We start from the raw sequence: 26,538 nt of genomic DNA on the forward strand, positions 1-26,538 counted from the left end.
TAAACCTGAATTATCACTAGCAGTGTGCGTGTGGGACACTCGTCATGTTGCCATTTCTTTTGGGTGCGTCACACACTTCCACCCACCCCTGGGTGCTGCTGACTATTCTCCCACCACTTGGCTCTATTTTTCCCATGGCAAAACCTCCTTCCCACTCTCTACCTTTGCATCATGTGGCTTAGCAGGAACTCATTATACATATCAAGGCTATATCTGCCCTTCTCTCACCCCTCCAAGCAGGTGACAGTGGTAAAGCGTTGTGGCCAAGATCACAGACTCTGAAGTCAGCCTGGGTTCAAATCTGGGCTGCACCCCATCACTCGCTGTTGATCATGTTGCAGTGTACTTAACCTCTCTTTGCCTCAACATTCTATGTGAAATGGGGGTGATAATAGTACCTACTGTGAGGGTTAAATGAATACTACATGAAAAATACAAAGCACAGTGCCTGGCCCATGGTTAGTTCTCAATAAATGTTATTCTTTCTTTAAAGATATTTTTCATGGGGACCATTTTTAAAGCCTTTATTGAATTTGTTACAGTATTGCTTCTGTTGTTTATGTTCTGATTTTTTGGCCAGGAGGCATGTGGGATCTTAGCTGCATGACCTGGGATTGAGCCAGCACTCCCTTCCCAGTGGACTGTCAGGGAAGTCCCAAATGTTATTCTTTGATGCCAGTGTGACCCCAGATCCAAATACGATCCCAAGTAGGCCTTATCTGTGGTTATGCAGATGGTTCAGAATATATTTGAATTACTTTTTTAAGATTACCATCAGAATAAAAGCAAGCAACTTAACAAGCCTTATGGGGAGCTCATTAACCACTACCCTCAATGCATTCCCAAATAGCAGCCTGGGAAACATTCACTTAGAACAAAAAGCCCAGACTTTTCAAATCTGGCTCAAACGGCAATGAACTTGGGGTGCGACCTTGGACAAGTCCATCTTGGGGCTCTCTGGGGTTCATTTGCTCAATCTTTGAGGTGACGTTGATAATATTGCCAGGACAAACGTGACAACTGGCTGGGAAAGGAATTTGTGATCTTCGAAGTGCTTGGGGCCTGAGGGTCATCTAGGGAAAACCGGTCCCACCACTAATTAGAGACACACTCCCTGCTCCAGGGACTGTCTCATCTCCAGAGCTGGGATTTTTAGCAGACACGGGAGCTCTCCAGGGTCTGTCCTAAACTTGCTGTGTGGCCTTAAGTAAAGTCCTCCTCTTTCTGGGCTTCATTTTCCCCATCAGCTCATTGAGGTCCCCTCTCGTCCCATCCCACAGGACCACACAAAAAGGCTGAGTGATTTGCCAAAGGTCTTTGTAGAGAACCAGAATTTGAGTCCAGTGCTCTTTCTGCCCAGAAGCATCCCCTAGCTGCCCGTGTGGACCAGAGGGTCACTGCTCCATCCCACAGTTGGTCCTTAACTCCTCACAATGTTCTGTCCCCCCAGTCACCATGTCAGCCTAGGTGAAGTGGGTGACTAACACCAAAAGTGACTAACCAAGAGTCTGGCAGTGGATTTATGGGAGGGCCCCTCCATCCAAGTTTCAAATTCCCGGGAGAGACTCTGGCCTGGCCAGCCTGCAGTCAGGTATCTGGAAACACCTGCGGGTTAGCTGTAGTCAGAGGATGGACACCATAGAGATGCCCACTCACGTTTTTGTCTATGATACACATCCCCGCCTCCAGCTGTTGGTACAAGCTACTGGCATCCCTCTAGAGAAAAGCAGGAGGCGGGTCTCAGAACTGGGAACAGAAATAAATGCATATTTTTGTTTCCCAAAGCCTACCTGTAGGGTTATCGTTTATAAGCACTGTGATCCTGGCTCTAGATGCACGCAGGACCTAATGGCTGGAGGAAAGTTTGGATTTCCCAGAAATGCTTATAGGCTCAACCCACAAACATTATCTCCAAGGAAACCGAACTTACCCACCCTGGGAGGCTCTGCCCTATTGCCCTTGTCTGTTGGCACTACCTAACTCATATGTTTGGAACTATGATAATGATGACAGTAATAAAACTAGCTGACATTTTTTGAGACACTAGACTAGGTATCTGACCTGCATTTCTCATATAATGATAGGTACTGCTTTTTTTTAATTGGAGTATAGTTGATTTGCAATGTTGTGTCAATGCTGTACAGCAAAGTGACCCAGTTGTACACATAGATCCATTCTTTTTTATACTCTTTTCCATTATGGTTTATCACAGGATATTGAATATCGTTCCCTGTGCTATACAGTAGGACCTAGTTGTTTATCCTGCCTAAATGTAATCGTTTGCATCTACCAACGCCAAACTCCCAGGCTCTCCCTCTCCCTACCTGCCTCCCCCTTGGCAACCACAAGTCTATTCTCTACATCTGTGAGTCTGATTCTGTTTTGTAGATAGGTTCATTTGTGTCATAGTTTAGACTTCACATATAAGTGATATCATATGATATTTGTTCTTTCTTTTTCTGACTTACTTCACTTAGTATGATGATCTGTAGTTACATGTTGCTGCAAATGGCATTGTTTCACTCTTTTTTGTGACTGAGTAGTATTCCATTGCAAATATGTACCACATCATTTTTATCCATTCATATGTCGATGTATGTTTCCATGTCCTGGCTATTGTGAACAGTGCTGCTACGAACATAGGGGTGCACATATTTTTTTGAATTATAGTTTTCTTCCAGGTATATTCTTGGATCATATGGTATTTCTATTTTTAGTTTTATTAAGGAACCTCCACACTCTTTTCCATAGTGGCTGTACCAACTTAAATTCCTACCAGCAATGTAGGAGGGTTCACTTTTCTCCACACCTTCTCTAGCACTTGTTATTTGTAGACTTTTTAATGATGGCCATTCTGAATGGTGTGAGTTGGTACCTCACTGTCATTTTGATTTATATTTCTGTAATAGTCAGTGATGTTGAGCATCTTTTCATGTGCTTACTTGCCATCTGTATGATTTTTTTGAAGAAACATTTATTAAGGTCTTCTGCCCATTTATCTTGGGTTGTTTGTTTCTTTGTTGTTGAGTTATATGAGCTGTTTGTATATTTTAGAGATTAAGCCCTTGTCTGATGCATCATTTGCAAATATTTTCTCCCATTCTGCAGGTGGCCTTTTCATATTTTTTAATAGTTTCTTTTGCTGTGCAAATGTTTATAAATTTGATTAGGTCCTACCTGTTTATTGCCTTGGGAGACTGATCTAAGAAAACATTGATAGGATCTATGTCAGAGAAAGTTTTGCCTATATGATAGGCATTATTAATAGCCCATTTTACAAATTAAGAAATGTAGGCTCAGAGAGACTAAATTATTTATCCAAAGTCGCACAGCTGATAACAAGCAGAGCCATAACCTGAATCCTAAAATGGTCAACTGTTAGAGCTAAAAGGACCCCCAAAGCATATCTAGAGCATGAGATCAATTAGCAGATGGGGAAACTGAGGCCCATATAAAGGAAAAGGTTGGGGATGTGCATTCGTGCATTTACAGAACTCCCACCAATAGTTTGATGTACCTGAGCTCACTGGCCACCTGGAGAACAGCAATCCTGCTCCCATTTCACAGATTTGACTCTACAGCTCAGCAAAAGGGTGTCCCTTGGCCAGAGTCCTACAGCCAGTGAGCAGTAGAGCTAGGATTCTAAGCACAGTCCCTCCTCGCTGGGCTCTCAGATTCAGGTGTGGCTCCTATGCCCTTGGGCCCTGCTCTGTTGTGGGGAGGAGGATGCTACCTCCCTCCTGGTCACTGGGCCTGGCCTAGTAGGGAAACTGCCCAAACTTGCTGGCCCAGGAGCTGAGGGTATTCAGTGGATACCCAGCAACTGGCTGTCTAGGGGACCAGTGCCCAGACAAAGGAGGGGTTGGCAGAGGAGCTGGTACTTCCTAGGAGATGAGGGGCTGGGCCTGGCAGGGCGTCTAGCTTCTGCCTGATGCTGCCTACCTGTTGGGACCAGGGTTCAAGGTCTGTCTTCTCTCTGTACCCTAGTTTCTCCAGCTGTAGAGGAGGAGGTTGGACTCAATTGTTGCCAAGGAACTCTTTAGTTCTGATGCTGTAGGATTCTAGGATGTCTGTATTACTCACCTATTGCTGAGTAAAACATTATCACAAACTTAGTGACTGAAAACCACCATCTGACAGTTACTATGGATCAGGCTCTGGGTGTGGCACAGCTGGGTTTTCTATTCAGGGTCTCACCAGGTTGAATCAAGCTCTTAGCTGGGCTGTGTTCCTTGGGGAGGTTCAGGGTCTTCTTCCAGGTTCATTCAGGTGATCCGCAGAATCCAGTTCCTTGGGGTTGCCAGCCTGAGGTACACATTACCTTGCTGGCTGTTGGCTGGGAGTCACTCTCAGCTCCTAGAGGCCACCTCAGGTCCTGGCCATCCTTCATATCTCTTTCCCTCGCCTCCCATGTCCAGTGCTTCCCCTCTGGCTCCACCTTCAGAATAGACCCAGAATCTGACACTCCTCACCCTCCACCACCTCAATCCCAGTCAGCTAGCTCCTGCATCTCCCACCAGGACCATCGCTGGCCTCCCTGCTCCCTGCCCAACACCCCATTCTCCATTTAGCAATCCAGGAGGCAGTTGTTAAAATACAAGCTCAATCCTGTCCCAGCTCTTGTTCAGAACCCTCCTGCAGCTTCGCAAAGTAAAAGCCAATGCCTTCACCATGACCTCAGGGCCGGACAGCATCCAGCCCTGTCACACACTGACCTCACCTCCTAGGCAGGCCTCTCCTGCTCACTCACTCTCATCCTGCCACATTGGCCTCCACGCTGTTCTGCTGACACCCCACCCCCCAATCCCCTCTGCCTAGAACACTCTTCCCCACAGACACTCTCCTTGCCTCCGTCTGGCCTCTGCTGAAACGTCGCCTGGTAGGTGAAGCCTGCTCTCACCACTCTATTTAGGAGCACAGTTCTCCTTTCTAATAAAATTACACATATACTTCCTACTAGGCCCAGCAACTCCACTCCTAGGCATTTACCCAAGAGAAATGAAAATATATATGCACACAGAGTTGTACATGAATGTCCATAGCGGGTTTATCTGTAATAGCCGAAAAGTGGAAACCACCACCCAGATGACCATCAACAGATTGGATAAATAAACAACATGGAGAACCACACCATGGGATGCAATTGAAAGGAACCAACACGCAACAGCATGCATGAATCACGAATGCATTACGCTGAGTGAAAGAAGCCAGATTTCACTTGTAGGAACTCCAGAAAAGACAGGTTCAATCCACAGTGGAGGGAGACTGATCAGCAGCTCTCCAGATGAGTAGTGGGGTGGGAGCAGGAAATTGACTGCCAAGGTACACGTGGGAACTTTACAGGATGCATGGAAATATCTGCAGTGGTCGGCACGCAGATGTATACAACTTCAACTCACTGAACCATTCACCTGAAATGGGATGATTTTATTGTACCTCTATTCTACACCCCTGGAGAAGGAAATGGCAACCCACTCCAGTATTCTCGCCTGAGAATTTCATGGACAGAGGAGCCTGGTGGGCTACAGTCCATGGGGTCACAAAGAGTCAGACACGACTGAGCAACTAACACAATTCTACATCAGTAAAAATGGAAAAACCCGAGAGCCCCACTCCCTTCCCCTCTTCTTCTTCCTCCACAGAACTTGCACTCCCTGGTAGGTATTGCCTGTCCCCACACCAGCAGGCATGAGGTTTTTATTTGGTTTGTTCCATGATGGCTCAGTAGTAAAGAATCCGCCTGCCAGTGCAGGAGATGCAGGTGCGATCCCTGGATAGGGAAGATCCCCTGGAGGAGGAAATAGCAACCCACTCCAGTATTCTTGCCTGGAAAATGCCATGGACAGAGAAGCCTGGCGGGCTACAGTCCATAGGGTCACAAGAGAGTTGGACATGGCTGAGCACACATGCACGCTGCTGTTTCTCTAGTGCCTAGGAGAGGATTTGGCACATGTTCTTGTTGTTGTTGTTTAGCCACTAAGTCGTGCCCAACTCTTGGCCAACCCCAAACCCACCAGGCTCCTCTGTCCATGGGATTCTCCGGAAGAGAATACTGGAGCGGGTTGCCATTTCCTTCTCCAATTTGGCACATGCTGCTACTGCTGCTAAGTCGCTTCAGTCGTGTCCGACTCTGTGCGACCCCATAGATGGCAGCCCACCAGGCTCCGCCGTCCCTGGGATTCTCCAGGCAAGAATACTGGAGTGGGTTGCCATTTCCTTCTCCAGTGCATGAAAGGGAAAAGTGAAAGTGAAGTCGCTCAGTCGTGTCTGACTCTTAGCGACCCCATGGACTGTAGCCTACCAGGCTCCTCCGTCCATGGGATTTTCCAGGCAAGAGTACTGGAGTGGGGTGCCATTGCCTTCTCCGAATTTGGCACATAGTAGGTGCTTAATGAATATTGGATGGATGGATGAATTCAGTCCCTAAAGGCTCAGAGCTAGTTAATGCAGATGGTTGTTTTGGCGTCCACACACCCACCTAGAGGTTGCAAGACAAACCCCAGACCAGCCAGGCCTGTGGGACTGTGGGAAGTGTTATCATTCCACTGGGGGCTGCGTCATCACTCAGGCACTTGGATGATGCCATTAACAGGGATGTGTCATGCCCACTACCAGGCGGTCCAGCCCAGAACCTGATACCCATTGGCTGGGGTTTCCTATGGGTGCTGTGCCTGTGGAAACCAAAATATTACCATAGAGGGTGGAACCACAAAACCAAGCTGGGCAGAGCCAGAATTTGGCCCCTGGTTACCTGCCCAAGGGGAGGTGGAGAGCCAGCTGAGCCTGCAAACCTGATGTCTGTCTGTCTGTCTCTTTTCAGGTTTCTTGCCATATATTATATGCTACTTTATTTTAAATTTATTTTTATTTTTTCTGCATAGATAATACATTCACAAGGTTCAACATCCAAAGGGTACAAAGAGGAGGAAGTGAGTTTCCCCCTCACCGCTGGCTCCAGCCAGCCAGTATCCACAGGCCATCACTGTGTCAGGGTCCCTGTGTAGCTCTCCAGGGAGACTGAAGGCTGGTACAAGAGGGTTTGGGCACAGGGCGCATAGTCTCACACCTTGCTCTGCTCATAGGACCAGGTGCCCTGACAGTCCACACCAGTGCCTGCAGGCCATTTTTCCAGTGCCATGTGCACTGCTGGTGCAAGGCTAGACTGAGATGATTTAACCACTTCTCAGAAGGCAATGGCACCCCACTCCAGTACTTTTGCCTGGAAAATCCCATGGACAGAGGAGCCTGGTTGGCTGCAGTCCATGGGGTCTCGAAGAGTCGGACACGACTGAGTGACTTCACTTTCACTTTTCACTTTCATGAATTGGAGAAGAAAATGGCAACCCACTCCAGTATTCTTGCCTGGAGAATGCCAGGGACAGGGGAGCCTGGTGGGCTGCCATCTATGGGGTCGCACAGAGTCGGACACGACTGAAGCGACTTAGCAGCAGCAGCAGCATTAAAGGACATTTTCAATTGTTTGCTATTACAAACTATGGCGTGATAAATATCTATAGCTTTTGTATGGGGTGTTTTTATATTTAAGTAATACTTTTATGTTTAAGGTATTTTTACAGTAAGCCCACCTGATGCAACTCATTGAAAAAGACTCTGATGCTGGGAAGGATTGAAGGCAGGAGGAGAAGGGGACAGCAAAGGATGAAGTAGATGGATCCATCAGCAACTCAATGGACATGAATTTGAGCAAACCCCAGGAGATGGCAAAGGACAGGAAAGCCTGGCATGCTGCAGTCCATGGAGACCTAAGGAGTCAGACACTACTAAGCAACTGAACAACAACAACAACATTAAGCTCACATTTAAATCACAAGAAAATAACATACTAAACATTTTTGAGGTCTCATTCTTCATGAGAACCCAGAAGCTTTGGGCCCGCCGAACTCCCGTTCTCAGGGGGAGGTGAGGCTGGGCCAGACCTGTGTCTCACCAGTAACTGCACTAGGTCCTGGCTATGTAACCTCCAATGAGACAGCTGTCCTCTCTGAGGCTTTATGTTCCCCTTGGTAATGCAGCTACCCTGCAGAGTGAAATTAGACACAGACCAAGGAAGAGTTTTGCAAGCTGCAAAGGCTGCAGGCATGTAGGGGATTAAGGGATTTACCTTGCCAACGGACACTGATAAAGGAGAGGGGAGTAGGGAGGGAAGTGGGGGGGCATCCAACCAGCCCAGTTTGCCCTTAAGAATCTCCCAGGGCTGCCTGGCCCAGCTGTCAGGAGGCCTGATTCCAGCCCAACGCCAGGCTGGCAGGCTCCAGACAGAGCCCCCTGGCTCCAGCTGAATGTCACAGTGAGGGTAGGGGGCCAACCCCGGGGTCTGGGCTAGGCTATTTTCATCCTCAGGAAGGCCAGGGAGAGGCCGCCAGCTCCCTTCCTCCCCAACAGGCCCTAACCTCCATAGCTTGGAGTCTTCCTTTCCAAACCCAGAACCAACCTAGAGGCCACAAATATCTCACAGCACAGCTAGGGAAACCAGGAATCAAAAGGTGAGTGGTTTATCTAGCTCACCCAGCTGGGGGCTTAAAGCTAGACCTCCTAATATTCAGAAGTCAGTTCTTCCCAGCATGCCATTCACTCGTTTTCACTCATTCCCTCATCCAACAAATGGTTATGAGATACCGCCTGTTCCCCAGGGGATGGGGACTGAGCCTAGACAAAGCAAACCCCCTGCCGCATGGTAGTGCATGCTAGTGAGAGATACACACAAGAGACACAATGTGGCCTTTGTTTACTGTAAGTGGTGACGGGAGGTGGGTGGCAGGAGTATTCTTCTAGCAAGAAAAATAAACCAAGGTAGAGAACTAATGGTTATTGGAGGCTGATGGTTTAGCAGGGAAAGGGCAGTGAGTGGGTGGGTCAGAGAAGGCCGCTCTGAGAAGGCGACATGTGGGCACAGACCTGAATGAAGAGAGGGAATGAGTCATGCAAATATCTGGGGTAGGATAGATACTGGCAGTGGAAATAGCAAGTACAAAGGCCCTGAGGTAGAAATGTGTCTAGTGTTTTTCTGGAATATCAAGGAAGCAGCAGGCTGTGTCAGAGTAGGTAAAGGGGAGGAGGAGAAAGAACAGGGATCCTGGTCAAGAGGGCTTGTAAAATACTGTTAGACCTTTGGTGTGTTTTTTTGTTGTTGTTGTTGTTTTTCTTTTTCAGGATGCCTGGCAAGATAGACCCTCACATTGTTCAAAGGTTCTGATAGCCTCACAGTCAGGCCCTTATGTTTCAGGTTCAGCCTCACCTACCCTCTTTGTTCCAATAATCTACTCCTCCCACCACAGGACCTTTGCACAGGCTGGTACTTCAATCTGGAATCCTTTTCCACTCTTAGGCCCACCTCTCCTGGTTAACTTCTACTTATCCTTCACATCTCAGCTCAGATATCTCAGGCTTCCCAGACCTCTTTGGTCAGGTCAAGAACCTCTCCTTCCTTTAGGATCTAATCTTAGTGATCATAAAATTATTGAGATGATCAAACAGTATCTAGACTAACTCTCCCAAGGGAAGTGTTTGGTTCATTTTGTTTGTTACAATCTCTCCAGGGTGTGCCTAGGACTCGGTATGCAGTAGACCCAAATAAATATATATTGTATGAATGAACACATGAATGGAACAAGCACTTACAAAGACCATAGCGTGTCATTCAGTTTTATCCAGTTTACAGAGCTCAGAGAGGTGAGGCAACTTGACTAAGATCAGACAACAGGTGGTAGCACCAAAAAATCAAAGTTTTTCTGATTTCAAAGCTGGGACATTTCCCCAGTACTTTACCTATCACACACACACGTGTGTGTGTATGTTAGTCGCTCCGAAAAAGTCATATCCGACTCTTTGCGACCCCATGGACTGTAACTTGCTGGGCTCCTCTGTCCATGGAATTCTCCAGGAAAGAATACTGGAGTGGGTTTCCCTTCCTTTCTCCAGGGTGTCTTCCCAACCCAATGATTGAACCCAGGTCTCCTGCATTACAGGCAGATTCTTTACTGTCTGAGCCACTAGGGAAGCCCATCCAGCACACAGACTGTTATAAACTGAAAACTGACTGCAAAAATTCCTCCATGCCTGTATTCATACCCTTTGCAATATGACTAAGAGATGGAGTCTATTTCTCTACCACTTACATCTGACTTGACGGCATCAATGTGGCCAATGGAACATTAGTAATCATGACCCAGTAAGAGGCTTTAAGAACACTTGTGCAATGGAGCTGAACACAAAACCTTAAGATCACCATGTGAATGAGCCCACGCTAGCCTCATGGAGGTGAACTGAAGCATCCTAGTAAACAGCTTGCCAACTGCCAGATAGTGAGCAAGGCCCTCCAAGACCACCCAGCCCCAGCTGACTGCAGCTATGTGAGTGAGCCTAAGTAAGATCAGAACTGCCCAGCTGAGCCCAAACCGGATTTCCAATTCACAGAATCATGAACTAATAATTTGTTGTTTAGGGTCTAGGGTGGCCTGTTACACAGCAAGGGCTTACTGACACATACACCTCGTGAACACACACTGTCAATGCCCACACACACAAGTACATGCACATAAATGCACACAGATGAGCTTTCATAGCAAGTTTATTGGCACACCCATAAACACTCACATGCCCCTACAGGTCTCACACACACACACACAGCCATCACCTAACCCCACACACACTCTCCTGGCTGCCAGTGTAATGTAATGCACAGTGTAAATGCCAATCTGGGAACAGATGGGTCAACACTGCCCAAGCTCTATGCTGCTGGCACTGCCCAGTACAGTTCCAAGGTGAATAGAAGTAGAATTTGGTTAAATGAATAAATGAATAAAGCCAAGGGCACAGGACAAGCCAGAGGTTGGCAGCAGTGAGCAGACATACTCAGTGGATAAATGGAGAAGCCTTTTATTCCTCTTAGCGACCCACGTGAGCAGGGACAGAGAGTGGATGCTCACAAGTGCTTATCTTACAAATTGTATTTGTGCTTAAAATTGCATTAAAAAAAAATCGATTCCATTGTTGTTTTTAAAGGGGTGTGAGAATTGTTATAAAGCCCTTGAAGGGTTTTGGGAAAAAAATTGGAACCGATAAATTATCCTCTATGTGTAACTATGGGGAAATTGAAGATGTCCGAGAATCAAATATGAGTAAAGAGGAAACTAAGCGAATGGAAAACAAAGCAGGTAATAACTCCAGGAAGAACAGAGTTGCAAAAAAAAAGAGGAAATCTAACTGTAATATGCAACTTGGCAAGAAAATATTTATGTGGTCACAATATAAACAATATTAATTAATCATTTAATGAAAAATTGTGATAAATGTTGATTTTGAAAGAAAAGGGGGTGAGAAAAGTTGTCTTCCTTGATAATAATAACTATAAAAAGAAACAGTTTTGACCACTTACTGGGTGATGTACCTTATTCTAGGCACTTCACATGCTGAATCCTCGTAATAGTCCAATATCTTCAATATTCTTATTACTCATTTTACAAATGAGGAAACTGAGGCACAAGGTAGTTAAGTCTTAAGGTGGTTAAGTCTAAGTTAAGAGGACTTGCCAGGTCATCTGGCCAGTAAAGGAAAGGGCTAGAATTCAAACACAGACAGTCAGGCTGCAGAAGCCACATTCTGGGGACATCAGACTTGAAAATCAACATATGCCTAAAATTAATCAAGAAAATGGCAGGAAAAGAATGTTACTTAGAAATATGGAGGAAAATGTCAGAAGAAATAGTTTTAAAAGTTGAATGTGTTTACTTTGAGGAGGAGAGTTGGGAAGGGAAGGGTAAGGGAATGTTGTTTTTAGTAATATTTAATTTATATAGATACATAGATACATCCGTGAGCAGGGGACAAGAACTGACTGGGAAGGAATGTGAAGGAATTGTTCATGGCTCTGTGTTCTGATTGGGGTTTGGGGTACAGTGTGTACTTGTCTAAATTCGGCAAATGGTACTTTTAAAATCTAGGCATTTCACTGTATATAAATTTTACCTCCCACCCCCAAGAATAACCATAAACAAATATTTAATATGAAACTCTAGTTAATGATATACATGCTGAAGTGTCTTTGAGGGGAAGGGTACCGACGCTTGCAGTTTACTTTGAAAAGTTTCAAAAAATAACCAATTGTCTTACTGGATGGATAGAGGAATGGATAGATGCCTGATAGAGCAAATATAGCAAAATATTAACAACTGTGCATCTAGTAGGTGATATATGTATTCACTGAATAATTCTATCAACTTTTAAGTTTGAACATTTTAATAAAATTTGGGGGGAAATATATAAATGTATCATCTGAAAAATAATATTAAATTTTTTAAAAACCTGGATGGGGCTTCTGTCTTGGGCCAGGATGGATCTGCAGACTCCCCTGGATACTGGCAGGATGGGGGGTCTCTTCCCGCTGGCTCCCTTCAGCAACTCATTAGCAAAGGCAGAACCATTTCATCAGGGCAAGGACAATACCCTCTCACTATATCCCTTCCTCTGTCAAGATAAACTGAGGTCCTGCAGGTGGGGATGGGTACTTTCCCAGGGGGCTCATCACACCTTCATGACAGAAGTGAGCAGCCAGGTTGCCAGTCTCCCAAGCCCAAGTGTGTATAATTAGCTGGTGAGAAATAGATCAGGGAGCAAATCTCATCTTTGCCTAATTAGGGGCTAGGCAGCTGGGGCCAGTCTGGCCTGGGGAAGCTGCTATGGAGGCCAGGCAGCCCCAGGGGACAAGGCAGCAGCTGCAGGCCCTCACAGGGGCTGAAACACAGAGGCTGCCAATCACTGCTCCTCACACTCCAACTGGAGGCGAAACAATAGAGGGCCTGTTTCTGTGGATCCCCAAGGCTTGGTAGGCTGAGGGTAAGGGGAATGGCAGAAGCCGCTAGCCTCTCCCTCCACGGAATCCTGGCCAAGGGGAACCCCTGTCAGAGAAGTCAAGGCTCAACCTGGCTCACCTTCCTCATTTCCAGGAATCCCTCCCTGCTCTCTTGCATCAGACCCTCCCAATGCCCCTCTCGGCTCCCCCCATTGCAGCTCCTAGGAACAGCTCTGGTCTTAGGGCAGAAGTCCCTGAGTGCATCTGTTCCACATTATATGCCTAGTTTCTGCTTAGCAGCTCCTTCCCTCCCCTGAGACCTGGAGGGGCCCATGGCTGTCTTGCCAACTGCTGGGCATCCAGTAGGTGTTCAGTAGTGACTAGGAGGGAAGGCTGCCAGGATGGGGAAGAGAGGTGAGGCATGTGTCGGGAGAATCGAGGAGCCAGAGAGCCGGTGACTGGGATGCCTAAGAGGCTAGGGTGTGACCCCAGGCTGGAGTACAGACCCACTTTGTCACAGCCCAAAAGCCACTACCCCTCCCTGCTCTAAGACAAGAGGTGATCTTCTCAGGTGACCCTCAAAAAGTCACCTTGAGGATTCAGTGACAGGTTTAGTATGAATGGTCTGAGTCCAGCACTTAAACTTCCTCCAGGAACAAGGGATCTCCCAGATCATCACCAGCAGTCCTGTGACCCAAACCTTGATTTCTTCGCATGTAAAATGCAACCACGTTCCCTCCTTGTGTTTCTAGAGAACTGACAGCTCACAGCAAGGGGCAACCCTTAGCACAGAATTCAGGCTGAGCTTCCTTGGAGGTAAAGGTTTTGACACCTCAAAAGACACCACTTCTGCAGAGCTGACACAGATTATACCCCCAATCCCATCACTCCTTTAACACGGGAACCAGGGCGCCCGGCTCCTGCATTGCCAAACCTGCTGGGAGCCTACAGCAGGTCATCCCCGGACTGTGCCTCAGTCTCCCGATCTGTATGATGAGGGGTGAATTCCATCCTCACGAATTTGAACACCATCCTCTCCTACAACCTGATTTCCCCTATTTCCCCAAATGGCTCAAGCCCAGTCAAGTCCCCTGGGGACTGGTGGTAGACTGTCAGACAGACAGCTGGGCTGACCTGGATGTTTGTCAACAGTGCAACGGAAATCTCCTCTTTATGCTTAAAATAAAACCTACATCAAACCTGTCACCAAGGGCCCCCATTAGAGCTTCCTGTTTCTGAGTGCTGCAGCCCAGGCAGCCTGCAGGAGAGGAAGCGCCTCCCAGCCCTACCCCCCTCCCTCGGGAAAGCAGGGATGCAGAGCCCATCCAGGTTCTCACCCTTTGTGTGCCCGGCCCTAGCTGCTTCATCAGCCAAGGGTGGGGTCTCCTAGCAGGTAACTAACCTGGAGTGAGACAGGAAAGAGCGGAGATCTCAAAGCCCAGTGCCAGCCACCTCCTTCCCTTTCCCTAAGCCCAAAAGACCATGCTGCCAACTCATCCACCAAGGCCCAGAGAGGGAGACTGGCCTGCCCAGGGTCACCCAGAGTTAGGGGCAAGGCCACTCATTTTTTTTCTATCCATCTCAAGTCCTGCTTCCTCTAAGAGTTCCACTTCCAATCTATGGATTGTGTGACCTCGAGTTCAGGACTTGCCCTCTCTGAGCTTCCTGCCCCCTTGGGAACTGGGCTGGGATGGGAAAGGGCACATCACTTATGGTTGGGGAGGGTCCATATCCCTGTCAGCCTTTCCCTGAAGGTCCCCTTCCCGGTACAAGGGAAAGTCCCCAGTCCTCTTCCCACTTCTATCCCAAATTCTATGAAGAAGGCCCATCAGTGAGCCTCCCAGAGGGATTTTGAGGATGCCCTGTGAGGCAAGTCTCAGGCCAGGCCAGCCACTGAACTCATGTTCCCCCAGATCCTGCAGTGTACAATCACTGATTTTTGAAGGCCCCATCCCAAGACTTCCCACCCTTTCCCCTTGTAAACACAGAAGAATCTGATGACCCAGCCTTTGAAAAACAAGCATTTGTGTTTATTAACCAAAAGGAGGGAAGTCAGAGCAGTGCAGACTCCTACCAGTCCCTTCTGTAGTCTACCCACCTAGGCCCAGGCTGCCAAGGCCACTCTTCCCTGCCCCACCCCAGGGTGAGTTCCCAGGTAACCAAGGCCCATGGGCTAAAAAAGAGGAAGTCAGTAAAGGACAGAGGCCAAGGAAGGAAAAAAAAACAGAGCTGCTGGGTAGACAGTTCTGATGAGATCCCTTGGCCCCCCACTCTCAGTGGGGAAGGGTAAGTGCCCTAAATCCAAGCCCACAAGTAGGGGACATTCATGTCAAAACCCTATATGTGAGGGCCAGGCAGTGGTCCAAGGTCAAGAGCCAACTCTCTCCTGGTCAGTCCTTGTCAGATGGGTGCTCTGAGCCTTTACCTCCACAGCAAGTTCACACAAGGCAGCGACCTTGGGTCTGCTCCAAGGCAGGGAATGGATGCAGGAGAGGTCAAGAGGCCAACAGCCTCTCTAAGATCCTGACTCCAGTGGACACCTAGCCTTCAGCTGCTGGAGTCTCCCGCGCCTGCCGCAACCCATACAGCCATTTGATTACGCGGGCGTTGCGCTCTATCACTGACACACCATAGGGTACACGCTCCCGAGCCCGCTCCTCGATGGTGACAGAGCTGCGGCGGGAGCAGCCCCCCTCGGAGCTGGCTGGCCCAGCACTGGGCCCCGCCAGGGACACGATGTCTGAGCTGGCCCGCGCTAGGTGGGCCACACCCAATCCCCGCGCCTCCTCTGGGTCCAGGCCACAGAAGTTAAAGAATCGCTCCAGGTCAGCTGCTGCCCGTGAGAAGCGCTCACTCAGGTCCGACTTGGAACGTTGCAAACCTGGGGGCCGGACTGGGCTAGAGGCGGCGGCAGGGCCTGGCGATGGGCAGGGCTGGACAGGTGACGCTGGCAGGGGCAGGACATCCACTCGTCGGACGGCTGCAATACTTGGTGGTGGGCGTGGGGGCGTGGCCGGGGGAGGCTGCCTGGCCCCCTCAGCCCGTCCGGGGGTACGGCTGGCCTCGCCAGGGGACACAGGACTATCACACAAGTTGATGAGGCTGCTAAGGATGTCCAAGTCCAACTGGGGCCGGCGGCCAGGGCCAGGCAGGGCTCGGCGGCTAGGTGTGAGCACGGTGCGGCGAGTTCCAGGGCTGAAGAGGGGCTGTTTGCACAGCAGGGGCTGCACAGGCTCCTGACGAGTGTTGGCCACATGCAGGCTCTTGACATACTTGGCCTTGTCGGCCTCCAGGCGCTCGACAGCACTAGGTTTCCGGGCTCCACCGTCCGCTGGCCGCCGTAGCAGGTAGCCAGGAACCTTGGTCCGTAGGCGGATAGGTAGGGCAGGGGTGTCCCGGGCTCCCGGAGTCAGCGTGTCCACAGGCATGGCTGTTACATTCCCCGAGGGCTTCTGTCTGAGGAGACTGGAGAAATGAGAAGACAGAGATCCAAGCAGAAAGCTGGCAGCTGGACTCCACAACGGCTGCAGGGGTGGAAAGCAAGCGGCGGAGCCCACTCAGACAAAGGCTCAGCAAAGACCAAGAGACCGAAGACGCCTTCCCTATTAAAAGGTAAAAGCCACGCCTCTGATTCACAGGGAGCCAATCAGCAGGCAGAAAGCCGGGCCTGTGGCCCCACCCTCTCCCCCTCCTTCGAGGAGGGCCCAGCCCAGTTGAAGCAGAAAGAAAAAAGGTACCAAAGAAGACAGACACGGGCTGCCTGGGCATAAAGGATGGGGATGGCATATTTTAAAGGAAGCAAAGTAGGCTCCAGGCTGAGTGCTGGACATCAGCCAGCTCAACCTCAGTGGGTCCTCTTCTCAACTCCATTTTGCACTTGGGGAAACTGAAGCCCAGGGAGGCAAGCTAATTCAACAAGTTGGTGGCTGTCCCTTGCCTCCCTTGCCCCCTTGCCGCGCAGGGGTCTTGGGGTTGAGTGGCCAAGAGAAAGGGCTCCAACCCCACACCCCACCTGGAATGCCCACAGGGAGCCTGGAACCACCTCCACCCCACACTCACCTAGGCAGGAAGCTGCCCTGTGCCATCCACCCGCCTGGACATGCCAGGCCCCAGGCAGGGCAGCAGAGCTTGTGGAGGAGGAACGCAGAAAGTCCCTACCCCACCCCTGCCCCAGTGGAGTCCAGACACCCATTAGCTTCCAGTATGAAATTCCAATGCCAGGCCCACGGTGATCCATGGATGCCTGTCAGGTGGAAACATCAGCCCTGAGCTATGCGGCCCCAGGAAAAGCTGGAAATGCCCAAGATCACAGCCCTGCTCAGGAGTATCCAGCTGACTCTGCATCTGCCAACAGCAGTAGTATGGACACCCATAGGCAGGAGGGCCTACATCTGGAGGCACAAGTCTCCATATGATCACCTAAGCGTCAGGGCCAGTACCCTGGCTGTCAGGCCAACCCTGTCTCTTTTTCCAGGGAAGAAGGGCTAGAGTCCCAAAGCGCTCCCCGAAGTCCCCTGGAGATAGGCCGGAAGAAAACCCATAGACCAAGTCCTGAACCTTTTCATGTATAAAATGGGGAAAGGGACTCCATCAAGATGATCTTCAAGAGGACCTTCAGGCCATCTAAACCAGTATTGTCTAATTCAATAGCCACTAGCCACATATGGCTACTCAGCCTTAACTTTATATTATAGTAAATACAATTCAGTTCCTGAATCACACTGGCCACATTTTAAGTGCTCGATAGTCACATGTGGCCAGTGGTCCCTATACTAGACAGCACGGATTGGAGCATTTCCATCTGCAGCAAAAAGCTATACTGGACAGCCCCACCACGACATCCAGAATGCCATGAGGGAAGAGTCTGGACTGGAGAGGGGAGAGAGGAATCTGTCTTCTAGACATCTGACATCATCCTCTCCTGTAATCTCGAAACAAGTCTGTGATACAGGTCTCTGTCATCCCATTTTCACAGATAGAGAAACTGAGACTCAAAGAAGTTGCCAACCTAGGTTCCAGAGCCAGTAAATAAGACACAAAGTCGTGTGAAGCCTAATTCACTCATCTAAAAAAAAGAGTAGTTTTACTCATTATTATTCACATTCTCCTAAGACAGCTGCGGGTGGTGGTGGGGGGAGGCGGCAAAGGAGGGTCTGTTTTGTTCCCCTATCTCAGTTTCAAGATATTGCTCTTTATGCATAACCAACAGTCAATGGATTTTTACTAAGATGAAATACCTGTGAGGGCCAAGTATAAGTAGGGAGATCTGGGATAAACTAGAGAGGGGGCACACCCACCCTACTGCAGGCACATGGTCCAAGATGGTAGGTATAGAATGTTCTAGGAAGCTGGGAATCCAGAGTGCATGGAAACTCTAGATTGTTAGTCTATTTGATAATAATAATATTAAAAACTGCACGGACAGGGGAAACAAAATGCCTGCAAACCTATCTGAGCCCCTCCCCTCCTGCCCCAGTTTGAGACCTTTGCAACCAAGCCAAGTTGACAACAGAAATTTGGGGGCTGTTGGCCCAGAGCCAGAGCTGCTCCAGAGGTAGAAGGGATGAAGTAAGTGGGAGAAGAAGGCTGCCCCACTCAGGACCAACCCCTAAGGAGACCTCAGGAGGGAAGGGTCACAAGAAAGGTAGCCATGCCAAGCCCCGTCAAGGTAGGTAGGCTCTGCCCCACGCCCCGGCCGCCACCTCCCAAACCAGTCCAACCCGTTGGTGGCATGAGTTCCCTCCCGGGCACCATCGGGGAAACAGAGGGAGGAAGGAGGTCAGATGGGAAGAGCTAGGGCATAAGTTCTACGACCCCCACCCCCACCCGGCTCGGGCTCCCACCGCCTCCAGTGGACCAGGCGCCCCAGGGGCTCTTCTGGCCGGACCAGGGCAGATTCTAGGAGCCAAGCTTGGCTATGGGGCCGCTGGCCAGCTCGCCAGGAACTCGCCCACTCGACCGCTGTGTGCCTTTCGCAAGCAGCTGCACCTCTTCCAGACTTGGGGTTTCCTTATCCGTGAAATGCTGTTAAAAATAGACCTTCCTCATCCTCCAGGTCACCGTGAAGATGGAGAGAGAAAAAACAAGTCGAGCACTTTCGTTCACTGCCTGAACTGGGCTCCTTGTTTCTATTAGGAATTGGACCCAACTCCTGAGACCGCTCCTCTCGCAGGGGTCTCTAAGCCCTCTCCAAAAGGGTCTGTCTGAGCCTAAGCCGCGGACAAAGGAGGTTAATCCGTGAACAAGACTCATTCCACAGGCGGGTGAAGCCCAAAGTGCTGCGGCTCCTGCGAGTTGAAGCCAGGGTCCCGGTCCCCAGGTGGGGCTCGTGCCCTCTCTGAGGCCTCCTCTCATCACCCAACGCCCCACCCACTGATTTCAAACACCCACAAACGACCCCAAATACGCCGGCCCCAGGCCCTTCTCCTTGGCATCCTCGGGCACGTAGCCTCACCACGCTCCCTCCCCAGCGGCTTCCCAGGCATTAGCCTCAGGCGGTGAGGGGCCGCGGGGGGCGGGGAGGGGGCAGTGGTAGGGGAGCCCGGATCCCCGGTCTAGCTTCTACCCTTGCCCTTCCTAGCCGAGGGCAATCTTGGGGACTCCTAGCGGCGGAGGAGGCCCAGAGCCCGGCGGCACGCTGTGTGACTCTAGTCTGCTAGCCGCCCCTCTCCGAGCTCGGGTAGTCCTGGCTCTTAAATGAGGGAGCAGACGGCACGATTCCTACAGCCTCGTCCAGGCCTGAAGGTGAGTTTCGGCCCGGTCCCCGCCTACCCGAAGGGGAGGGAGAGGTGCCCGGGCAGCCCCGACCCCGGCCGGGCTCTCAGGCTCCGGCCCGCACGTACCTGGCTGCGTCCTGGCCGCCGCTCTGCGCTCTCCAGCCCGGCCCACCTGGGCTCAGGTAACACAACGTTTGCGCAACTTCCGGCGGCCAGCCCCGGGCAAGTGAACCCGCCGGCCCAGGAATTACTCGAAAAGGGAGCAGGAAAGCCAGGCAGCGGGCCGGAACTGAGCCCAGGCTTGTTGTCCGCCAACTCGGCGCCGGGACCTGGTCTCAGGCCTACCCCAGGAAGCCCTTCCGCGAGAGGAGCCCGCCCATCCCCAGCTGCCCTGGCCCACACGTGGGGCCCAGTAGGGCAAGGGCACCCATCTTGCAGATGGAAAAAGTGAGTCCCCCTTGTTACTGCCACAATGACTGCCAGTTAATATATTAACCCATTTTAATCTTCCCAACAACCCTATGAAAGGAGCTCTATTATTATCCCCATTTGACTAATGGAAAACTGAGGCTGGGACAGGCTGAGTCAGTTGCCAAAGCACCCTGCAGAGTCCAACTTGGGCTCTTTCTCCTCAGACCAAACCTTAATTAACATCACCCCCCTTTCTGGCTGTGTGTCCCTGAGTAGGTTGCTGAACCTCTCTGGTCTTCCATTCTGACTAAAGGAGAGTCCCAGCTTCCAGGCCAGGTCAGTGTGAGTTCTTAGAGCTTGAGAGTGCCTACTGAAGCTTTGAGCAAACTGTAAACATTAGTAATTGACAGCAATAATAGCAATAATAATAACTAGAATTTCAGATTGTCAGACATGGTCCTTATTTAAATCTCTATACTACCCTGAGAGGTAGGAGCTATTTGATCCCCATTTTACAGATGAAGAGACAGTAGTAGCCCTGCCAGAAGGAATCCCTGGGAGGGAGGTGACCGTCTCTTCTGCCACCAAGCTCTATTACATCACTTAAGGTGGCACATTCGATGAAGCCAGTTTTCACTGGGATCCTGAGGTCCAAAAAAGGAAGTGCGCACTGGCCTCAGACATGAGCCCCAAGGAAGTGAAAGAGGACCCAGTTCCATGTCTGTGCCTGGTGGGGGCTGCACCGGCATTGGGGTGGAGGGCACAAGGGGACAGGAACTGATTCAAGGAACAACTCTCTTCCACCTGGGAGTGAATCAGCTCTGAGACCTCTTCCATCCCCTGGGTCCTGATTTTAGGAGGATAAGGGAGGTAACAAGACCATCATTGTCCACAGCAGACTGCTGGGTCCCTGCCCAACCCTCTACTAAGGCAACAGTGGGGAAGGAAGCTGTGTTCAGTTAGGCTCTAACAGTAGTAAAAGCAAGGCAATGATGATAAGTTTTATAAAACAGATAAGAACTTCTCCAAGTGCTTTCTTTGTACCTGGCATTTGTTCTAAACTCTTTCTAGGTATTAACTCATTTATTAATCCTCACATGTACACTGTAAGGTAGGTACTACTATTATGACCATTTTACAGTTGAGAAAACCAAGGCATGGAGAGTGAGGCCACATGTCTGAGGTCACATGGCTAATAAATGGCAGAGCCAGAACCTGAACCCAGGCCTGGGTCTGGAGGGCAGAAGTGTGGAGGAGACAGTCCCTAGTCTCCTGCTAGTCTTTGGCCACTCACCAGGGGACTCCTAGGGAATCTCTAGCCTCCCTCTCTGGGCCCCAGAGAGACAAGTCAACTTGGCTATGATTCTGCACCTCTTTCCTCAGCCATGAGGGCAGAAATGGCAATGTTTTCCCAACAGAAATCAGCTGTCATCACAGCTCTGCTTAAGTCACCCAAGCCCCAGCCCCTGAGACTCCCTATCGCCTGAGAACAAAATCCAAACCCTCCACTTGGCCCTCCTCTCAGTCCTCCTCCTCTCCCACCTCCTCTCCAGCCTTCCCTGCTCCAGCCTCTGAGTCCTCCCTGCTGTTCCTGAGCACACCACGGTTTCTCCTGCCTCAGGGCCTTTGCACCATCCTTTCTCTGCCTGGAACCTTCCATTTTCACTTCCTCAGAGAGGCTTCCCTGTCCACCCTGGGCCTCCTGCCAACTCTCTTACCCAGTTAGTTCCCTTCCAAGCATTTATCGCACCTTGTCATTTTAGATATTCACTACCACCTGAAAGTCCCTTGAACAGCATGGAGATCAAACCAATCAATCTTAAGGGAAATCAACCCTGAATACTCATTGGAGGGACTGATGCTGAAGTTGAAGCTCCAGTATTTTGGTCATCTGATGCAAACAGCCAACTCACTGAAAAAGTCCCTGATGCTGGGAAAGCCTGAAGGCAGAAGAAGAAGAAGGTGTCGGAGAATGAGATGGCTGGATGGCATCATCAATGCAATGGACATGAACTTGGGCAAACTTTGGGAGATGATGAGGAACAGAGAGGCCTGGCATGCTGCAGTCCATGGGGTCTCAAACAGTCGGATACGACTGGGTGACTGAACATCAACAACAACCACCTGTTTCCTATCTTTCCCACGGGCGAAGAACTCCATCCTCCGGGACAAAGCACAAAAGGGGACAACACAGACCAAGTGGCCAGGCCACCTGAAAGACCAAGGACCCTCAGCACCAAGCCTCCTCCCAACCCCCTACTCTGCCCAGGCCTTCCTCCACCAGTCCCACTCCTGCTCCAGCCTCCAGGAGCCCCTGCTCAAGCTGGGCTCCAGACATTTCTAGCTGAATCCTATTTTCCCTCCTAAGATGCCACATCTAAGTCTCTGCACACACTGCGTCCTCTGCTGGCAGTGCCCTTTTCCACTCCCTTTCCCTGGCCACCTCTGTAGCCTGGATTCTAGGACTAGCCTGAGTTCAAATCTCAGCACCACCAGTGATCAGCTATGAAACTTGGGTAAGATATTTAACTTCTCCATGCCTTGGTTTCCCCAACTGTAAAACAGGATCCCTAACAGTGCCTCCCTCCCAGCGTGAGGCCCATGCTTGACCAATGCCACCAAAATGTGAGCTGTGATAACTCTTCAACCAAATAGATGCTCCAGTGCCCAGCTCCTCTGTGAGGCTTTCATCAGCCCAGACAGAATGTTGACCACTTCTCTCAGAAGAATGCAGTCACTTGAATCGATATTTCTCCAAAGAAGGTATACAAGTGGCCAGTAAGCACAAGAAAAGACGCTCAGCATTGCTATGATTAGGGAAATGCAAATCAAAACCAGAATGAGATACCATACCACACCCACAAGACAGCCATTATCAGACAAACAAAAACAGAAAATAATAAATGTGGATGGAGAATGAGGTGAAATTAGAAACCTTGTGTACTGCTGGGGATATAAAATGGTACAGCCACTATGGAAAGAGTATGGCCATTAAGCAAAAATTTTTAATAGACTTACTATGGAACCCAGCAAACCTACTTCAGGTATATGACCAAAAAAACTAAAGGCAGAGACTTGAACAGATACTTGTACATCAGTGTTTATAGGAGCATTATTCACAATAGCCAAAAGGTGGAAACAACCCAAATGTCCACTGACAGATAAATACTCAAAATGCGGGGTATGGTATATACAGATAGTGGAATGTCATTTAGCCTTAAAAAGGAAGGAAATTCTGACACATGCTACACAACATGGGTGAATCTTGCAGTCATTATGCTAAGTGAAATAAGCCAGTCACAAAAGAACAAATACTGCCCGATTGCACTTATATGAGGTTCCTCGAGTAGTCGGATTCATAGAGGCAGAAAGAACGGTGACTGCCAGGGGTGGGAGAGAGAAGAGCACGAGGAGTCACTGGTCACTGGGTGTGGACTTTCCATTAGCAATGGTTGCACAACACTGTGAATGAACGTAATGCGGCTAGACTGTATACTTAAAAATGATTAAAATGGTAAACTGCATTTTATTAATACATACATTACAAAAAAAAAGAATAAGAAGGTTTAGAGCCTGAAGCCAGACTCCTTGGATTCCAATTCCAGCTCTAGGAGCAAGTTATTAAACATCTCTTGTGCTCAGTTTCCCTTCATAAGGAGGAAATAACAGCAGTAACTACCGTACATCACAGAATCGACAGAATTGAAGGAGTTCATACTTGTAAAGTACTTAGCACACAGTAAGGGATCAAGAGGCATCAGTGCTTTCTATTCTTTGCTGAGGGGGCAGGAGGTGTGGTTTCTGATGTTTATCATTTTTATGACATTGTGCACTTCCACCTCACCCTCCCATCCACCTGCTTCTCCTTTTCTTCAGCAGAAGTCCAGCCCAGACTTGGGTGGAGAGAGAGAGGCCCTCTCCTGCCCCAGAGGGATCCAGGAAGGCTCCAGGCAGCAGAGACTGCCAGCCAGTAGGACAGCCCAGCTCCATTTCAGCACAGCTGTCAGGGTCAGAGACACTCAGCTGGGCATCCTCCAGGCCCACGCCAGGCCCCACACTATTTCTGGAGTTTTCCCAGACGTTCGTGCCCTGGCCTGCCTGGAGTCAGCCTTGCCCAGGGCAACCTTGCACAAACCTCAGGAAGGGAGAGGTAAACAGGCTGCAGAAGGGGTGTGGGTGCAGTTGCCTAAGGCAGCAATCTCCTGTTTGGCCCACCAACCTCACACCTCCACCAACCCAGTCCTCTGGGCCTCAGGTCAGCACCTGAACTTGCCAAATGAGGACAAAGGGACTTGCAGTGGAGACTGAGAGAGATACTGCACGCAAAGCCTTAGGGAAGGGCCTGGCACACAGGATGAGGAAGGTGGAGTTGGGACAGACCCACAACCAAGCCCACTTCCTGTCCCGGACTGCCCTCTGCCTGGGCCGAAGCTCACCATCATGGCTTCTTTTCTCAGCCGAGATGTCAAGAACCTTGCCCAAAGTCACAAGAAAGTTAAAGACAGATCATAGACAGGGCAGTGGTCTCATGATTAGATAAATAATCTATAATACGTATATATTTTTTTCAACCAGGTGATACATGTGCATGGCTTAAAATTCATAAGCTATAAAGGAAATTAAAAAAAGAAAAACACCTCCCTTCACTCCTATCCCCAGCCACTCAGTTCCCCTCCCTGCAAGAATCATTATGATCAGATAGTTATATGTCCTTCCAGGGAGATTTCAGGCACATACAAGCAACAATGGACATATATTCTATTTTTTTTACACATAGCAACATGTTCTGTACATTGTTTTCATCTTACTCTTTCACTGAATAATATATGTTGTTCTTAATAACATGTGTTATTAGCATGTTATTAATTATAATGTTATTAATAAACTTAATAATATATGTTGTACTACATAAAGAGCCCATCAGTCCCTACCAATGGCCACTGAGCGTGTGTCTAGTCTCTATTAAAAACCACACTGTGGCCTCACTGCACCTAGATCATTCTGCCCAAAAGTGGGACAGATGCATGTGTAATTGTGACAGAGATGGGGGACTGTGATCCATGGAGTTGATCTCCTACCAGCAGAACACACAACAAATGATCAATAAATGTTAGCATTAGTCATTTTGATTCCTAGGGCTTTGGGCAGCCCTCAGTTTCACACTGGAGGCAATTACCTCATTTACCTCACCCTAGCCTCTCCCTGCATCACATTCCAGTCCGGGAAGATAATAAACTCGCTAATAAGTGAAATTATAGGACATTGGATGGGGTAAATGCCACTGAGAAAAACAAAACAGACAAGGCAGAGCATATGAAGTGAGTAAATATTTGTTGAAAGAATGAAGACTTGTTTTCTTTATGAATTTCCAGAGCTCCTCTCCCTTTAAAGCCAAGAGACTGGGTTTGGAGGAGAGAGGATAAATAATTCCCCTTGAAGAGATTCTAGACTCCCAGATGCTACAATCCTGAGTGTCTAGGATTCTAAGATGGAAGCCAGACAGATTGGGAACCAGCCCCAGAGATGCCAAGTCTGACCATGTGGTTTTGGGCAAAGGGGCTTAACTTCTTAGAACCTCAGTTTGCCCACCTACAAAAGGAAACTAATAGCAACCAGCAGGTGGGGAGGGGGTTCCCCAGGAGGCAAGGCCTGGTGTAGGTCAGATGCTCTACCAGGAGGGGTCCCAGGCCCAGGACCAACTCCAGAGTCTCTGGTGACTAGTGTCTTTGGTTGAGGGCTGTGCCTACCCTTTTGCCCAACCCAGAGTAGATTCCCAAGAGTCCTACAGCAATTCCAGGCCCAAAGCATCTGCTGCCCACCTGGCACCTAGCTCAGAAATGTCAGTCCTGCCTGAGCCACCTGTATCTTCTCTCTGAGAGGGAGAGCTCTGTAATTCAGAGCCCTGCAAGCAGAAGGATCTCAAGTGAGCCCTAAGTCCACCCCTGGCTTTCTGGAGAAATGAAGACAGATGGTGGGGAGAAGACCCCAGGCCGATGCTGGGGAGAGGCAGCCTGGAGGGGATGCAGCCAGGGCTCTCATGTTCCTGTTGATAAGAGGCTAAGAAAGCAACCACCAGTTACCCGTCTGGGTCTCTCAAAGCAAATCTAGATCTATTACACTAGAGACTGCGAGATGGAGTAGAAAGATCTGAATCAGAGTCTCTGCCAGACTTCGTCTTTCTGAGCCTCAGCGTTCTCATCTGTGAAATGGGGTACCAACACCTCTCCGCAGGTAGGACTCGGAGAGAACACGCACCGCAGGGGTAAATACAGCCCTCCTTAGATCCAGGTTCGCGCCGCGGACCACCCGTGCCCTCACAAGGAGCCTCACCTAGGCGAGTCCCGCTCCTCCAGTGAGGGTCTTGAGGAGGCTGACAGGTCGGACCCGTCAGGCGGAGAATGGCCGCACCCAACACGGCTCGGGAGGCCCAAGCTCCACGTGAGGACCCGCAGGGGCCTCTTCGGAGCTGTGCTCGGCACCCAAGATAACCCGGGGAACCTGACTGTCCCAAGGACCCAGCCACAGCGAAGGTCCGGGGGCACAGAGGGGAAGCGAAAGTCCTGGGGCGCAGGGGAAAGGGGAAATGAGCGCGTCGCTTCACCC

The 26,538-nt window shown here is 49.7% G+C and overlaps 1 protein-coding gene across 2 annotated transcripts; it reads right to left on the reverse strand.

Moving 5' to 3' along the window:
• Positions 1 to 14,816: 14,816 nt before the first annotated feature.
• On the reverse strand, positions 14,817 to 26,461 carry FAM110A (family with sequence similarity 110 member A). 2 transcript variants are annotated; one of them, XM_081560634.1, is made up of 2 exons: positions 26,266 to 26,461; positions 14,817 to 16,273 (listed from the first exon to the last, which is right to left on the reverse strand). In XM_081560634.1, the coding sequence occupies exon 2, from the start codon at positions 16,234 to 16,236 to the stop codon at positions 15,349 to 15,351; it is 888 nt and encodes a 295-aa protein (XP_081416760.1). In that variant the 5' UTR covers positions 16,237 to 16,273; positions 26,266 to 26,461; the 3' UTR covers positions 14,817 to 15,348. The 2 variants fall into 2 exon arrangements, with proteins under 2 accessions (XP_081416760.1, XP_081416759.1); XM_081560633.1 differs by having other exon boundaries at positions 14,817 to 16,332.
• Positions 26,462 to 26,538: the final 77 nt, after the last annotated feature.

This window comes from Giraffa tippelskirchi, chromosome 13 (assembly GCF_054371585.1).
Source record: "Giraffa tippelskirchi isolate mGirTip1 chromosome 13, T2T-mGirTip1v1.2.pri, whole genome shotgun sequence".
In the NCBI taxonomy this organism is placed as follows: domain Eukaryota; kingdom Metazoa; phylum Chordata; class Mammalia; order Artiodactyla; family Giraffidae; genus Giraffa; species Giraffa tippelskirchi.

What these genes read in the sequence shown, in the direction of transcription:
- FAM110A (XM_081560634.1), bottom strand. Translation starts at nt 16,236, where the DNA reads ATGCCTGTGGACACGCTGACTCCGGGAGCCCGGGACACCCCTGCCCTA.